The following is an 18284-nucleotide window of genomic DNA, read 5'->3' as shown; positions in this document are numbered from 1 at the left end:
AAGCATGGGAATTAAGCAGGGTTAGAGAAGGTTTCCTATAGAAAGTGGGATTCTAGTTGCAACTTAAAAGAAGCACTTAGTAAATGCTTTTTTCATTCATTCTTTTCTAAAAAAAAAAAAATCCCCCTTAATTGTACTATTGAGATCAGGAATTAGTTATAGGGACCAAAAGGAAAAAAATAAAGGACGGAGGGCTAAAAGCAAACGGCAAAACATGGATGTGGGGAAAGGGGAGATGCAGGAAGCGTATTCCTTTGATGACAGCCATAGGTCCCAGTCTCACGGGTTTTAACAATTATTCACTTTTTGAACATTGACTCTATTCGGTATTTCGCCTGTGGCTTTTATGCAGGACTCAAAGCAACCAGTCTTTAACTATCAGTCTTTAACCCTTTCGCGGGCATTCCTGCAGTCTCTGCTGACAATCACAGCCTACAGAAAGCGTTAACAGGGATGCTAAGACCCCAAGCGTCGCGGACCAATGGGGCTCAGGAAATGAAGCCAAAGCCCACAGCCTTCCCTTTCATTCTGCTCTCCGCACCAGCTTTTCCCAGCCGGCAGACTCACTGCACCGCCTCAGACGCCTCCTACACAAGCAATGACGGTTGTGGCTGTTGGGCCCCCCGCGGCGGTCACTGAGCACGGCGCGCGCAGCCACGCCACTGCGCCGCCGCACCTCCTCCTTCGGCCCCTCCAGGCTTCTATTGCGCTTGCGCACGACCGGAAAGTTCGCGAAGGTTCCCGAAGCGGAACCGGCCGTTTCCGGAAACCGACTGTCGCCAGAGGAGTCAGACAGCAGATTGCGGTTGAAGAGTCCTTGCAGCCGCCCCTGCGGTCCGGCTTCTGTCAGCTTGCCGGTCGCGGCAGAGAGAGACATGTCCTTGCTCTGCTACAATAGAGGCTGCGGCCAGCGCTTCGACCCTGAAACCAACACGGATGGTAAGAAAAACATTCCCCCAGCCCCCTCTTACTCCTCCCCTCTTCACTTTCCTCCCCCTGGCCAGGCTCTTAGGGTGGCCCAGCTCCCCCCCCCCCCCTGGTAGAGGAGAGCCGGCCTTTAAGGATGGCCCGACAGCCCCGCGGCCCAAAGCGGGGTTTGCCAAGGCCCCTCTCCCCACATCCCTGCATTACTCACAGCCCTCCGGCCATCCTCCATCCAATTTGACCACACATCGCGGCCATTCCCCTGGACCCATCCTGAGCATTAGAGTCATGATGCGGCTCTTTTCTCCCTATTCCTGCATCCCAAAGCCTCTCTCTTTCCTTCTCTATCCCCTGCCTCACCTCCCATGGACCCCATATCTCGCCCTCCCTTCCTTTCTTCCCAAGTAAAGAAATTAACTCACCTCTGGCCCCACGTGTTTGCCTAGTCACCTTCTGCATCTCTCCTTCTGCTCATCCCCATTCTGCTGTCAACTTTATTCTTTCTCACTAAGCAGTACCTGGGGGACGTAATCAATTAGAGACGATATCGGGCCCGTTGCCCTTTATTCTAAAGAATAAAGTTGGGTCCCATTACAGTTTAGGTGTAGGAAAAGAACATGTAGTTATTACCTGACATTTCAGTTATGCATCCTCAAAAGTTCACAGAGATCTAGTAGACAATGCCAAAATTCCAGACTTCTATACTTCCTCTGTTGTAAAACTTTTTTTCTTTTTAAATTTACTTTGTCTCTCTTTGGAAAGATCACTGCAACTTTTGCCGAATTGTATGTTACTGTTGATTTAATCTGTTATAAAAGCATCAGTTTTGTTTCTGTTTTTGACATTACAGACAACTGTGACTACGCAATAGCTGAGGTTTTTCTTAGACTGCATCACTTATAGTAGAGCACAGAATGTGGAGTTTAGGGGATTTGTCCAACTCTTCAAGTCAACTAAACTCTCAAGGCCTCAGTCTCAAATCTGATTCTGAGTGGCTATTAGGTTGTACACATAAAATCTACGTGTACCACTAGATGTGGTGTTTTATGTTTTATTTATACAACATCTTATGTTGTAGAATCACAGCTTATTGGAGATAATGGATTTTGACCCATGGCCATTCCATTTGTAGGCACCTGATGAATATTTGGTAAACTGTTGTTCACCAAAGTATTGTGAACTGGGATCAAATACCATCTCGCCCTTTAGGAATATGTGGGAATCTTCTCTTATAGGAGCCAGGTAGAATATGTAATACATTTTGACAAAATAGTTATTTAGATTTAGGATAAAAGATAGATTACTTTTAGATAAAATGGCCCGAAGCTTTAAAAGTGGAATTGGAGTAACAGTAGCCTTTATTATAGGGATGTTGAGGAATTGTAATAATTTAATAACATCTTGAATTAGTCGTGGAGTGGATTTCTACACCATGTGGGCAATTGTACCAGCTCTTAAATTCTATAAAATAGTTATCTTGAGGCACAAGTGATTTGGTAAAATCATCTAAAATGATAAAGACATTTGGAGTAAAGGACTTTTTAGAATAAATGTGACATCTAATCTTTATCATTCTTTGCTTCACTTAAATTTGGGAATCATAAAGATGTAGATGTAAAGTAAAATGGGGGGAGAAAAGTTAGGATTAAGTACATGAAGATAAACCTGGGACTATCCTATACCAAGGTAGTGTATAAAGCCATGTTTTGGTTGCATGGAAGAATATGATTAACCTTGAAAGTAATTTAAGTCAAGTTCACTTAAAGTAAAGGTTTTTAAACTTTTATGATTCATAATCCCCTTTGACATTTTGGTGAACCCTATGGATCCCTTCTCAGAAAAAGTACTTTTAAATCATGGCAAAATGACAAGATTATGAAGAAAAACATTTATATTGAAATGCAGTTATCAAAATATTTTTAAAAGTTCATGGACCCCTGGAGAGGATAGAGCCATCCTATGTAACAAATAATATTTTTTTAAAGAAAAAAAAGAAAAAAATAAACAAAACTGATAGATATACATCAAAAAAAAAGTCAGAAAATATGTGCATGGTATGTCTGTGGACCTCTGTGAAGGAGTGGGTTGGGGAATGTCTTCTCAGATCTCTTCTTAGGGACTGTAATTGTTCTTTGTAATTTCACAGAATTAATTTTTTATTGTTTTGAGGTGATTCTTTCTACTAAGATTATTGTAGTCATTATGCCTATTGTTGACTCTCTTTACTTCAGTGTGCATTTGTTGTGTAAATCTTTTCATGTTTTTCTAGTCATCAAATTCTGTTTTTTATATATATATAAAATACTACAATTTGTTTAGTCATCCCCCAAATGATCAGCATATACTTTGTGTCTAAAGTTGTGTTATAAATATTTTGGTGTATATGGGACTTGTTTCTTATTAGTAACCTCCTTGGGATATTTGTCTAGAACTATAATGACTGGGTCAAAGGGAATGGACATTGTCTATTTATTTGTATAATTCCAAAATAGTTATACTGATCCAAACTCCATCAATGCCCTAGAATGTCCTGTCTTTTCACAACCCCCCCCCAATATAGACTATTCCCATCTTTTGTCATCTTTGCCAATTTTTTGAGTTTGAGGTGAAATTTTAGGGTTGTTTTGATTAGGCTTTCTCTTATTATAGGTGATTTAGAGTATTTTTCATGTTACTGTTAATAGTTTTCGATTCTTTTGAGAATTTCATATTCTTGTACCCTTTATCTATTGGGAAATGGCTTTGGGGCATATATAGGCAATCTTAATGTATGCATACATATACTGTGTATGTATATATGTATGTAGGGCAGTTAGGTGGATCAGTGGACAGGGTGCTGGCCCTGAAGTCTGAGGCCAGATTTGAACTCATAAAGATGGATTTCTTTCATGATGCAATAAACTAGTTCAGGTTTCCCAAAATATTATCTTATATCTCCTCCCTTTCTCAGCCAGAGTCTGAGAAAAATTATATTCGTTGCCTCTACTTCATATCCAACTTCTTGACCCCTTTTAATCTAACTTCTAATTCCACCACTTAACTAAAACTTTTCTCCAAGGTTAGCAATGATCTCTTAATTGTCAAATCTGATTGCCTTTTCTCAGTCCTTCTTGACCTCTGAGCAGCTGTCACTGTTGATACTCTCTTTTCCTGATACTCTCTTCCCTGGGTTTTTGTGATATTCTGCTTTCTTAGTTCTCCTACTCTGATCATACCTTTTTGGTCCTATTTACTAGCTCGTCATACTCCCAGCTGTAGTTGTACCATGTCTTAGTCCCTTTTCTCTCATTTCTCTATCCTTTTATGGTGACCCTATCAGCTGCCATTGGTTTATCATCTCCATGCAAATACCAGATTTATATTTCTAGCCCTAGTCCTGAGATCCAGTTCTACATAACCAACTACATACTAGACATCTCAAAACAGAACTCCTTATTGTTACCTTAAAACTCAGACCTGTTCCGCATTTTCAGATTAGTGAGGGCATCACCATCCCTCTAGGCAGCCTTGATTTCGTTCTATAACTTTCACTCTTCCTCAGCCTGCATATGCAACTAGTTGCCAAATCTTAGTTTTTCTGTACCATATCACCCACTTCCATCCCTTTTCTTTACTCACAGTCACAACCCTACTTCAAACCTTCATCATCTCTTGCCTAGACTTCAGGTTAACCTCCTAATTGATCTCCCTGCCTCACATCTCTCCTAGTCTAATTAGTCTTCTACATAGTTGACAAAGTAATTTTCCTAAAGTTCTGAACTATCCCTGTCATTCTCCTACACAATAAACTCCATTGGCTCCCTGTTACTTTAGGGTCAAATAAACACTTTCATGGCATTCAAAGCCCTCCTTAGCTCCTGCCTACCTTTCTGTCATTATTACCTGGTGTTTTCTATCTCAATAGCCTTGCACTGGCTATCCCACTTGCCTTAACTCCCTTAACTTCATCTCTCAAAATCCTTCATTTTCTTCCAAGGCTCAGTTCAAGTGCTACCTTCTACATGAAGCCTTTCCGGATTCCCCCAGTAGCTAGTGTCTCCTCCCTACTCTCACCAAATTACCTCATAGCTAGTTATAGGTAAGTGTGCACTTGTTGTCTCTCGTGGCTAGACTGTAAGCTCCTTTAGGGCAAGGATTGTATTATGTTTTTCTTTGTATTCCTAGCATAGTGCCTGATATTTAGATGTTTAATAAATGATTGTTGATTATTAATTGTTTATGTCCCGACACAGTGACTTGTTTTATTCTAACCTGTAGTCCACCAGAACACTCATTTTTCTTCACGAGAAATGTTATCTTTGTACATCTTATTCATTTTATATTTATCAAGTTGTTATTTTGAAGCCAAACATATTTCTCCCTATTAAATTCTATCTTAATTGACTTAGCCTGTTGTTCTAGCCTGACAAGATCTTGGATCCAGTATTTTAGCTGTCATTATCAGCATCCTGTTATTTGCAGATTTTATAGTCTTTTGTCATCTGTGCTTTATCCAGTCAATCAACAAATGTTTATTAAACACCCACTCTCTGCTGGTGACAAAAACAAAACAGTCCTTGACTTCAAGGAGCTTTCATTTTACTAATAACCAAATAATTGATAAAAAATAAATACTAAACATCTTGCTGTTAAGGAAATTTAAAGGTGACTTCCCTGAAAATTGATATTGGCCCATTAATGAGTACTCTTTGGGTCCAATCACTCTAAGAGTTCAGAATCTACCTAATGGTACCATCATTTAATTTACCTGTTCTGCGTCTTGTCCAAAAGGATCAAGTGAGAGATGTTGGCAAGTGTTTACTTGAAATCCTAAGTATACTAGGCATATAGCAGATATGCATTCCCTGAATTTCTAGATTTATAATCCTGGCAAGCAAGTAAATGAGTTAATCTAGATAATCTATTCTTGTTGAGATTCCTACAAATTGTCTTTGGCTGTTACAGGTTGCCATTTCCTTTTATAGATGCTAATTACCCCTTTGATAGTATATTATAGAATATTGCCAGAAATTGAAGTTAATTTCAGAGCAGCATTTGCCTTTCAGTGCTAGGATACCTTTTACATTTGCTGTGATCTTTCAAAGATCAGTGACAGCTGCTCAGTGATATGCCAGTTCTGTCAGAAGCCTGGAATGTAGTTGTCCAAGCTTGGTGCCTTGAACAAATGACTGCGGTTGGATACTACTATTTGCTATCTACTAATTTACCTTGGGTTTCTCGTTGTTAACTATTCTGTCTCTTCAGCAACTTGGTGAAAATGTGCTGAATTTGGAATTAGGGGACCTAGGTTTGAATCCTGGTTCTGCTCTTTATTACCTATAGGATCCTGGGAATGATAGTTAATTTCTGTGGACTTTTAAGTTTCCTCATCTGTAAAATGAGTGCTTGGACTAGAATGAACTCCAAGGTTCCTTCCAGCACAAAATCAATAATCCTTTGATCCTTGCTAGTGAAAACAAATAAAATTAGAACTGAATTTTCTCTTTTCTGTTATCTGTTTATATCCACCCAAAGTAGCAGTCACTGTGCCTTCTTGGGCCTTCCTCTTGCTCCAACAAAGCTTTAAAAATAATTTTTTGATATTATTAGCATTAGCTAGAGTCTCTGTTCCTCCTGAGCTTGAGCAGCCGTTCCTCCTGAGCTTGAGCACACCTAATGCTTTTCTTACTGGACAATATCATGTTTTGCTGTTCATCTTATCTGCTCCACTTCCATGTGTCTTTTGGAAATTATAAACCAAAGTTGATTGATGAATTCTCATTGTATCATCATTGGTCTTTTTATATTGCTTCCCCTTTATTTTTTCATTGGAATTCTTTATGTCTTCAAAATTTCAATCTTGAGATCCTCCTGTCCTTCTAAGGTTTCTCTCTCCTGTATAGTTTCCTTCTCTTTCTCCCTCTTAATCTTTTCCTAAATGTTCTCTTCCATGCCTCCCTTCCCCCTGCCCTCCCACCCACCCTCTTTTTTTTTCTTTTCTGGTTCTTGCGTTTCTATATGTGACTATATCTTAATAATATACATTGTTACTCTGCCCCTTATTTTGTTCCATTTGAATAATGCCCCCCCCCCGCCACACAGCTTCTGAAGCCGTATTCTATTTATAAATCCCATTGTATCAAGATTCAGTGATAATTATGGCTTCCTTGCTTTAATATTTCTGGTTCACACTATTTTTTTTATTCATTCTTATTAGTACGTTTGTATTAGACATCTGATGCCATGACTACTCCTGCTGGCATTTTTAATATTTGCCTCCTACTGCTGTTCTACATTGAAGAGACGTATTGGTATAGTAGAAGGAGCACTGCATTTGGAGTCAGAGACTCTGGGTACAAAATTTGTTTTGCCACTTAGCACTTGTGTGATTTTGGGTAAACTAATATGGGGAATTAACTCCCTTGCCCCCCCCAACACACACACCATTTTAAAGCTCTCTTAATTGGATTTCCAGAACTCTGAATAAATTTGTTTTTATTATCTCTTATGCTCCATCCCTGGCCAAGAACCCATCATTTCTGGTTCTGCTTACTTTACAGTTTAGACAGATCTGCCTACGTTTTTGAATTATTTGTAATTTTTTACACTGCATTAATATTTAGTTACATGTAACACTTCATTCAGCCTTTCCCAAATTGATGGGTACCTACATTGTTTCTAATTATTTGCTACCGCAAAAAGATGCTGCTGTGAGTATTCTAGTACATGTGGGACCTGTCTTTTTGCTTGGGCTGTATGCCTGATAATGGCATTACTGGGTCAAAGGGCATATAGTTTAGTGACTTATCTAGTATAATTTCTGATAGTTTCTGCAGTGATTGGATTAATACATAGCTCCACCAACAAGCCCCTCCAATGTTTACTGTTTTAGTCTTTTTATATATTTGCTGGTCTTAGGGATGTGATGTGAAACCTTAAGGTTGTTAGAATTTGCATTTCTCTTTTTCGTGATTTGGAACATTTTTTTTTGGTTTTTGTTTGTGTGTTTGTTTGGTTTTGGGCTTGGGGGGTCACACAGCTAGTAAGTGTTATGTGTCTGAGACCGGATTTGAAGTCATGTCCTCCTGAATCCAGGGCTGTTGCTCTCCACTGTGCCACCTAGCTGCCCCCTGGAACATTTCTTTCCTTTGATTATTATTAGCTTGAATTTCTCCTTTTGAAAATTGCCAGTTCATGTCCTTTGTTCAGTTGTTTCAGTCATATCTGATGCTTTGTGCCCCCATTTGGGGTTTTATTGGCAAAAATATTGGAGTGGTTTGCCGTTTCCTTATCCTGTTTATTTTATGTATGAGGAAACAAACAAATAGGAGTAAGTGCTTTTCCCAGGGTCACACAGCTAGTAAGTGTCTGAGGCCAGATTTGAACTTAAAACTTCCTGACTATCCACTGGGCCACTTAGTTGCCCAGTGTCCTCTGTTCATTTAACTGTTGGCTTGTTCTTACATATTTCTCTTTTTTTTCCATGTATCTTGGATATCAGACCACTATTGAACATTTTGCTACAAAGACTTTCACAGTTAGTTGCTTCCTTACTCTAGAGGTATTAGTATTTTTCCAAAAAACTTTTAAGTTTTATGTAGTCAGAATTGTCCACTTTATCTTTTGTGTTTGCCTTTATCCCTTGGTTAGTTAAGAATTCTTCCCTAGTCCCCAGTTGATAAAAGGTCAAAAGTTATGAACAGGCAGTTTTCAGAAGAAGAAATCAAAGCTATCTGTAGTCTTATGAAAACATGCTCTAAATAACTTGATTAGAGAAATGTAAATTAAAACAACTCTAGGTATCATTTCATACCTTTGGAATTGTTGAGATAATCTGTAAAATGCAGAGAACAAGAGTAAAGAACTAAGCGCTGGAGACTCTGTGTTTGGTATAGTAGAAGGGGAACCCAGAGGAGTAAAACCAGCATCAATACAGTGACTCTAAAGCTGAAACAGGTAAAACTTTAAAGGAAGAGTTGATCAATATATGTGGTAAGTACTGCAAATTGTAAGAACTTTTGAGTGTTTAGAGAAAGTGAGTATAGCTTATTCTTTGGTAGCTTGAAAGCAAGCAAGGTTTGAAAGGTTTGTTTTTAGTTTTTAGGATAATGGATACTCGAACATATTTTTACATTGAGGGGGATGTATTATCTATAATAATGCACGTTACATAATACTTTAAAATTTGTAAAGTTCCTTGTTTCCCACAATTCTGTGAATTATGGCAGATATTATCTTCTCTTTTCCAATGAGGACACACAGGCTTCCATGGGTGACATTTAAAGAAGCTAAGAGAGTTCATGTCATGTTCTTGAACTTAGTATAAAGTAAAGTCAGGGTCATCTGCTGAGTGGTAGACTGGTTAGAGCTTGAGTGGGTAAGAAATATGGAATATCAGCTGGCATAAATCATGTCAAATTAGCCTCATTTCACATTTTGACAGTTACTAGACCAAAAATCAGGACAGTGCTGTTGATGCAGCTTATTTATTTATCAGGTGTGGGGACCCTGTAGCCTTGAGGCCACATATGGCCCTCTAGGTCCTCAAGTGTGGCCGTTTGACTAAATCCAGACTTGTTCTGTGAAGGTTAGATTCAGTCAAAAGGCCGCACGTGGACCTAGAGGGCCACATGTGGCCTTGAGGCAGCAGGTTCCCAATCATTGACTAGCAAGGAATTTGATAAAGCCATTCATGTTGTTCTTGTGGAAAAGTTGGAAGGATGTGGGCTAAATGGATAGTGTCGTTAGGCTTATAATTTCCAAAAGACACATGGAAGTGGGGCAGATAAGATGAATAGCAAAACATGACATTGTTCAGTAAGAAAAACATTAGGCGTGCTGAAGCTCAGGAGGAATGGCTGCTCAAGCTCAGGACGAACAGAGACTCTAGCTAATGCTAATAACATCAAAAAATTATTTTTAAAGCTTTGTTGGAGCAAGAGGAAGACCCAAGAAGGCATAACGACTGCTACTTTGGGTGGATGTAAACAGATAACAGAAAAGAGAAAATTCAGTTCTAATTTTATTTCTATTGTCACTAGGTTGAATTATATGATCCAAAGAATAGTCATTAATAATCAAGTGTTGACGTGGAAGAAGGTCTATAGTTAGTGCCTCAAGAATTTGTTTTGGCCCTGGAATGTTATAACTCTATCAGTGACTCACCTAACCAAATAATATTATTTTTAACAAATTTAGAAATCATGAAAAACCATTAGGGATAGTTAACCGGTTGGATCATAGGATCTAAAAAGATCTCCATAGAATAGATTGGCTTAGTTGGGCTAAATCTAATAGGATGGAAATTAATAGGCTTAACTGTTAAGGTCTTAGACTTTGGCATGAGATGGGGGAGAGATGGCTAGTTATCACTTCATCTGTAAAAGTTACTAGAGTTTTAGTGGACTACAAACTAAACATGGGTCAGTGATGACGAGAACAACAACAAAAAAAAACCCTAATATAATCTTAAACTGCATAAAAAGAGACATAGTCTGGAACAAGGGAGATGATAGTCCCAATGTATTTTGTCCTGATCAGACTGGAATTTAGTGTTCAGTTTTAGGTACTACATTTTTGGAATGGCATTGCTAAGCTAGCAAACATCTAAAGGAAAAAAAAATGAAAGGCCTTAAGATCTTACATGTGAAGATTAGATGAATCCAAGAACTTTTTGCAAAAATACTTCAAATGACTAATAGGAAGACATATGCAAATTAAAATGACTGATGTTGTACCTTGCATCTATTAGATTGGCAAAGAAACCAAAGTGACCCAAAAAGAAAAATGACAATTATTGGAACAGCAAAAGGAACTGACACTAATATTGTACTATGGGTGGAACTGTGAATTGTTGGAGTAATTCTGAAAAGCAGTTTGAAAGGATCACAGTCAACAAGCATTTATTAAGCTTTATGTGCCAGGTCAGTAGTATGTGTTTGGGAATACAAGTACAAAGAACAAAACAGTTCTTATGAGGAGCTTGCATTCTAATTGGGAAGATAGCTAATGCATAACTAAATATTTGAAATATATGCATTATAAATATGAAATAAATATGTACAAAATAAGTATAATAAAGTTTCAGAAGAAGGGTACTCCAGTTCTAGGGATTTAAAAAGGCTTCATGGAGAAGTTGGTGTTTGAATTTTATATTAGAAATTCTGCAAGGTATAGGTAAGAAATGATTGTATTCCAGGAACATCGTAAGGGGCATGGAGAATGGACATGGAATGTCTTATGTGGGAAATAGAAAAAAGACCAATTTGGTTGGATAGCAAAATATGGGGGAACTCTCCAGTGAGACTGGACAAATAGGTTTGGGTCAGGCTATGAATAGCAAGTAGTTATGAATATGTTAGGCAATAGGAAGCCTCTGGAATTGATTGAGTAGAGGAGTCAGAGGGTCAGATTTGTACTTAAGTAAAATAACTTTAGTAGAAGTGTGTAGGATGGACTAGAGGAGTGAAAGACTTTTTAGGAAGGAAAATAAATTAGGAAAATGTTGCAGTAATTTAGGCAAGGAATGGAAGAACTGAACCAAAGTAGCCTGAGGAGAGAGAATGGGTTGGATGCAAAAAATAATCACTAAATTGCATACCCTTTGACCTAGTAATAAACTAGGCATATACTCCAAAGAAATCATATGGGAAAAGGATCCATGTGTATAAAAAATGTTCACAGCTGCATTTTGTGTTGTACTAAAGAACTAGGAAAAAAGTGAGTATACAACAGTTGGGGAGTGCCAAACAAAATCTGAAAATAATAAAATACTCTTGTGCCATAAGAAATAACAAAAGGGAAGAATCCATAGAAACCTAGGAAGACTTGTATTAACTGATACAGAATGAAGAATAATTTATAAAATGACTACATTAATATAAAGGAAGTCAACTTTAAAAGACAAAAGAACTCCCATCAGTACAGTGGTTAATCAGGACTTCATAAAACTGATGATGAAGCAGGCATTCCACCTCTTGGCAGAGAGGTAATGAATTATAAGTACAGAATGAAACGTGCTTTATTAGACATGGCCAGTGGATGGATCTGTTTTGCTTGAGTGTATTTATTGCAAAACAGTGTGTTCACCACTGTGCACACGGTGCTTGGCACACAACAAGTGCTTAATAAATGCTTAATGACACACTGACAAAAGATAGCTTTTATTTGGGGGTGGAAGGGTTTTGAGATGAGTGAGAAAGGTGAATAGTGATGAAAAATATCAAGGACACATCAAAAAAGACAACAGAAGGATGTTCAGAAGAAGACACAGACAAGCAGGGAAATGGTACTGTCATATTAGGTTTAATATATATTATATCATATTTTCACAATTTCATATTCAGTCCTTTTGGAATATGGAAACATTTCCTAATGTTTAGGTTCATATTTTAAAATTTTTTTTAAAGTTACCTTGATTTTTAAAGAAATCGATTGCATCTGGAAAGGGTGATAGAGGTTAGTGGGAGTGGTGTTTTTTAACAGTTGTCTTTTTGTTTTTGCCAGATTCTTGCACGTATCACCCAGGAGTTCCAGTCTTTCATGATGCTTTAAAGGTAGGCATAGTAGAATATAGATATGTGGATGTAGTTAATTTACTAGTACAAAATAATTTATCTTGTATGTATTTTCTTACTCTGTTTTTTTTCTGATGAGGCAATTGGGGTTAAATGACTTGCCCAGGGTCACACAGCTAGTAAGTATCAAGTGTCTGAGACCAGATTTGAACTCAGGTCCTCCTGACTCCAGGGCCAGTGCTGTATCCATTGTGCCACGTAGCTGCCCCGTTTCCTTTCTTAGCAAATAGTTGATGACTTACCTTTTCAGCTTCCTTAATACAGTTAATTTAGATTAGTTTTTAAAATGCCATGACTGAAGATAAGAAGGTAGAAAAGTTTTTTTTTAAAAAGTCCTCTTAATGTCCTGCCTATACCTATGATTCTATTTTACTCCAACACTAGATCCCTTGTTGAATACCTGTCCTCACAAAACACAAAATAGTGAATGTGTTGTAATTTGCGATATTTTTTAAACTTCATATAATCTTTTCTAACCTTTCTTCCTCTTTATACCTTCCCTCGATTTGAGCAAGAAAAAAGTGTTTTAAAAATTCTTCATGTAAGTTGAAACGCTCTCCCCCCAGCCTTTATTGTATCCATACAAAAGCAGCCTCTTAATATTGTAGCAGATATTCTAAATCTCTGAAACTTCATACTTTCTTTTTTAAAAAATTAGGGGTTTTTTTGAACATCAGTAAACATTTATTAAGTGCCTATTATATGCCAAGCACTGTGCTAAGCATTGTGTTTTGCTTGGTTTCAACTTAGAAGATCATCATCATGATGCCCCCAGTCTTCCACCCTCCCAGAATAAGCTCATCACCAGGAAATTCATCATCATGGAGATTGCTTCAGCTTTGGAACTCAGACCTCGTCAGTACCCTCAGTTGTTTTTTTTTTTTGTTGCTCTGGTTGGAGGGCAGAGTAAAAAACTCCTTCCATGAAGTCCCTTTATAAAGCACTCAAAATCCCAGTCATCTCTTCATTTGCCACCAGTTGCTCTTGGGTTCGACTCCAGCCTCACTATCATGCTCTTGCACTGTGTACCCTCTGGGAGTGCCCTGTAGCAGACTCCTGCATCCACTACGAAGTTTAATCTCTGGTGAGGCTGAAAAGAGTGAAAAAAAAAAGAGAGAGAGAAAAAATAATGCGGACTGGGGGTAGCTAGTTATGAACAAACTCCATTTATTGATCTGAGGGTTAGGGTTATTATACCCTCTTCGTGGGAACAGAATCCAGAGTGGAAAAAACCAAGTTTCAACAATTAATTTTTCTTATGGTAACAGTAACTGTGGGGGGAGTTTCCCCCCAGAGTTGTCTCCTCACTTCCCGATTATCTTTCAAGGTTTATTGAAAAATCCTTCATCTTCTCAAGGGACAGACAGCGCCAGGAAGAGGTTGGAGAGCCTGCGGTCTGACCTAGACAGCTCTTAGATAATGGACAGGAACAGGAACATCCCGACATGACCTATATCCTCAAACCCATCAGTGCAAGCCCTTAACAGTACCCTCCTACTTTTTTATATTGTCTTCCTTTAGTATATTGTAAGCTCTAAGAGGGTAGGAACCATCTTTTCCTTTTTTTTTTTTTTTTTGGTATCCCCAATGCTTGGCATAGTGCCTGGCACATAGTAAGTACTCATTAAGTGTTTGTCATATCTTTGCTGATATAAAGAAATGCAAAAGATAGTACCTGATCTCAAGAGGCTCTCATGTTCTAATGTGGGAGACAGTATGCAAACAACTTTGTACAAACGTGCTACATACAGGATAAATTGGAAATAATCAGCAGAGGGAGGGCACTAGCATTAAGGGAGATTGGGAAAGATTTTCTGTAGAAGATGAGATTTTGGCTGGGATTTGAAGAAAACCAGGAGCCAGAGATATGGAGGGAGAATGTTCTAGGAATGGGAAATAGCCACTGAAAATGCCTGAAGTTGGGATATGGTATATTTTGTTTGAGGAATAGCAAAGAGGCCAGTATCACTGGATCCCAGAGTATATGGGGGGTATAAGATGTAAGAAGATTGAAAAGGTTGAATGAAGGATGAGAATTATGAAGGGCTTTGAACTGTAGAGGGTGTTTTGTTTTGTTTTGTTTTTTTATATATAGGGAGGTGACATGGTCAGACCTGCAAAAATCAGTTCGATAGCTGAGTGAAGGATGGATTGAAACATGGAGAGACTTGAGACAGGCAGACCCACAGCTGTCTCTTGCAAAAGTTCAAGCATGAGATGACGAGGGCCAACATCAAGATAGTAGCTGTGTCAGAGGAGAGAGGAGAGCATATGTAAGAAGTGTTAAAAAAGATAAAAATTAAAAGGCCTTGGCAATGAGTTTGGGGGGGGGTGTGGTCTGGGCAATGAGAGAGTGAGAAGAATCAAGGACAAAACCTAAGTTGTGAGTCAGGGTGACTAGGAAGATCTTGGTAACCTCAGCAGTAATAGGAAAGTTAAGAAGGGAGGGGTTTAGTGAGGGAAAGGATTATGAGTTCAGTTTTGGACGTGTTGAATTTAAGGTGTTTGTAGAATATCTAGGGTTTATTTTATTAATTTATTTTGAGTTATCAGCAATCACTTCCATAAGCTTTTGAGTTTTAAATTTTTCTCTCTGTCCTTCTTCACCTCCCTCCCCAAGACAGTGCACAATCCGATACAGGCTATACATATACATTGCTATTAAAAATATTTTCACATCAGTCATGTTGTAAGGAAGAATTAAAACCAATAGAAGGAACCACAAGAAAGAGGAAACAAAAGAAAACAGAAGAAAAAAATAGCAAATAGTATGCTTTAATCTGCATTCAAATTCCATAGTTCTTGCTTGGGATGTGGATAGCATTTTTCCTCTTGAGGCTTTTAGAGATGTCTTTGATCCTTGCATTGCTGAGAAGGGCTAAGTCTAGGAAGGTTAGTCATCACACAACATTGCTGTTATTGTGTACAACATTCTCTTGATTCTGCTCACTTCACTCAGCATCAGTACGTACGGGTCTTTCCAGGTTTTTCTGAAGTCTGCTTGCTCATCATTTCTTATAGCACAATAGTATTCATTATATTCATATAGCACAACTTGTTCAGCCATTCCCCAGTTGATGGGCATCCTCTCAATTTCCAATTCTTGGCCACCACAAAAAGAGCTGCTATAAATATGGGTCCTTTTCCCTTTTATATAATCGCTTGGGGATACAGCCCTAGAAGTGCAATTGCTGGGTCAAAAGGTATGTACATTTTTATAGCCCTTTGGGCATGGTTCCAAAATGCTCTCCAAAATGGTTTTATCATTTCACAATTCCACCAGCCACGCATTAGTGTTCCAATTTTCCCACATCTTCCCCAGCATTTGTCATTTTCCTGTTTTAGCATGTTGGCCAATCTGATAGGTGTGATGTGGTACCTCAGAGTTGTGCATTTCTCTAATCAACAGTGATTCATAGCATTTTTTTATATGACTGTAGATGGCTTTAATTTCTTCATCTGAGAACTGCCTGTTCATATTCTTTGACTATTTATCAGTTGGGGAATGACTTGTATTCTTATAAATTTGACTTAGTTCTCTATGTAATTTAGAAATGAAGCCCTTATTAGAGACACTGGTTATAAAAATTCTTTCCCAGTTTTTTGCTTCCCTCCTAATCTTGGTTATTGACTTTGTGCAAAAACTTTTCAATTTAATGTAATTAAAATTTTCCATTTTGCATTTCGTAATGTTCTCTTATCTCCTGTTTGGTTGTGAATTCTTCTCCATAAATCTGATAGGTAAACTGTTCCTTGCTCTCAGAGTTTGCTTATAGTATCAGCCTTTATATTTAAATCATGAACCCATTTTGACTTTACTTTGGTATATGGTGTGAGGTTTTGGTCTGTGCCTAGTTTCTGCCATACTCTTTTCCAGTTTTCCCAGCAGTTTTTGTCAAAGAGTGAGTTCTTATCCCAGAAGATGAGGTCTTTGGGTTTATCAAATAGTAGATTACTATAGTCATTGACCACTGTGTCTTGCATACCTAACCTATTCCACTGATCCACTACTCATATTTCTTATTAGCCAGTAGTTTTGATGATTGCTGCTTTATAATACAGTTTAAGATCTGGAATGACTAGGCCACCTTCCCCTGCATTTCTTTTCATTAACAACATATAGTTTTTGTCCAATAGTGTGGCAGGTAGAAGAGGAAATGACTGAGGAAACAAAGGTTTGAGCTTCTGAGTGTATTGATTAATTTAACATGTGTGCTGGTTGCTCAACAAACTGGAATCAGGCCCGTTCACCCTTTAGCATTGGATCCCAGATACAGGGGAAAATAGATTTTTATGCAGTAAAAACAAATAAGACCTAGTAATTAAAAGAAAACAACTGGGATACAGAATTGAGCAATCTGATTTCTAATTGGGACTTTCCAATTTAGTAGGTAGGGAAGAACAAACAGCTACATTTTCATGAAATCAGGAACAGGTGTCCCATTCCCCCCATGTGTCTGTTAATGGCACATGGAAACAATAACTGATTGACCAGTAAAGGGCTAGTTTTCAGATAAGACATATGGGTTGCTTGAGCTATATAATTGTGAGAAAACTCCTTGCGTCATCTGACTGGATTTCTAGTCAGCATAACCTAGGTCCTTACTTAGTTAAGGATCTGTAAGCAACAGGAAATGGTGATCCAGCTTCCCAGCCATTCAGGGCTAGGTTCAAATAATGCAAAAAATCTAGGGCTGAGTAAATAGATTTTGAGAATCATTAGCATAAAGGTGATAATTGAATCCCTGGGAACTGATGAGATCGAGTAACAAGAATGCATATTATATATGTGAATACAATTATGTGTATATGTGTATATCTGTGCATGTATATGCATACATACATTGTAGCTATTGGTAGATATAAACTAGCCCAATCAGATGCTAACTGACCCACAGGCAGGTCTTCTCAGCTATAAAATGAGGAGGTTGGAATAGAAACCTTTCCATCTCTAAATATATGATCCTGTTTTTGGCTTGACCCCACAGGGTACAGCTGGGAGCAATGAGTGGAAGTTCTCAAGGGACATTTAGCTTGATGTAAAGAGAATTTTTTTTTAACAATTAGTGCTCTCTAAAAGAAAAATACACTTCTTTGGATGATCATGAGTTTCCTTTTATTGGGAGGGGTCTTTAAGCACAGACTGGATTTTTTTCTTTTCAGAGAAGTCCTGTTTTTAGGTATATGCTGGACTAGATGCAAAACAACAAAAGAGTGGATATCGTAGTAGAAAAAGGACTGAATTTAAATTCCGTCTTAACAACATACTATTTTATGTGACCTTGGGCAAATGGCTTCCCCTTTCTCGCCCTTCGTTTCCATATCGGTAAAAAGAAAGGGTTAGACTAGGTCACAGTTTCAAAGCTAGAAGGTATCTTCAGCCATTTAGTGCAGCCTGTACCTGAAAAAGAATTCACTGTCCAAGATACCTGATCAAGTTGTCTTGTAGACTTAGCTTGAAAACCTCTGAGAGGTTTTCTCATTCTTACTGCCTCCAAAAGGTAGCCTGTTATAGTCTTCGAAAAGCTCTAATGGTTGGGACATTTTTCCTTACATCAGATCTAATATGCTTTTTTGCAACAGCCACCTCATTGCTATTAGTTTTATCAGGGCTAAGCAGATTAGGTCTGATTTATCTTCCATTGGACAGATACTCAAGTACTGGCAGAGAGTGTGCCTCCTAAGTCTCCTCTTCAATTCCTGGTTCCCTCAACTCATTCTCACATGGCATGATCTGGAGAGTCTTCACCATTCTGTTTATCTTCATGGTTGTTCCTCAGCTTAACAATGTCCTGCCAGGGCAAA

At 38.2% G+C, this 18284-nt stretch overlaps 1 protein-coding gene across 1 annotated transcript in view; it reads left to right on the top strand.

The window, feature by feature from the left end:
* The first annotated feature begins 721 nt into the window (after window positions 1-721).
* CHORDC1 (cysteine and histidine rich domain containing 1) overlaps window positions 722-18284 on the top strand; it is a 28387-nt gene continuing 10824 nt past the window's right edge. Inside the window, exons 1-2 of the mRNA XM_021000745.2 lie at window positions 722-939; window positions 12409-12458. Of these exons, the coding sequence (XP_020856404.1) occupies window positions 876-939; window positions 12409-12458 (114 nt within the window). The 5' untranslated portion in view covers window positions 722-875. The remainder of the gene's footprint in view (window positions 940-12408; window positions 12459-18284) is intronic.

The sequence above is a fragment of the Phascolarctos cinereus genome, unplaced genomic scaffold (assembly GCF_003287225.1).
Source record: "Phascolarctos cinereus isolate Bilbo 61053 unplaced genomic scaffold, phaCin_HiC Scaffold_726;HRSCAF=1367, whole genome shotgun sequence".
Taxonomy (NCBI): domain Eukaryota; kingdom Metazoa; phylum Chordata; class Mammalia; order Diprotodontia; family Phascolarctidae; genus Phascolarctos; species Phascolarctos cinereus.
The sequence above is the reverse complement of the archived record's forward strand: the minus strand, read 5'-3'. Positions and strand labels throughout refer to the sequence as shown.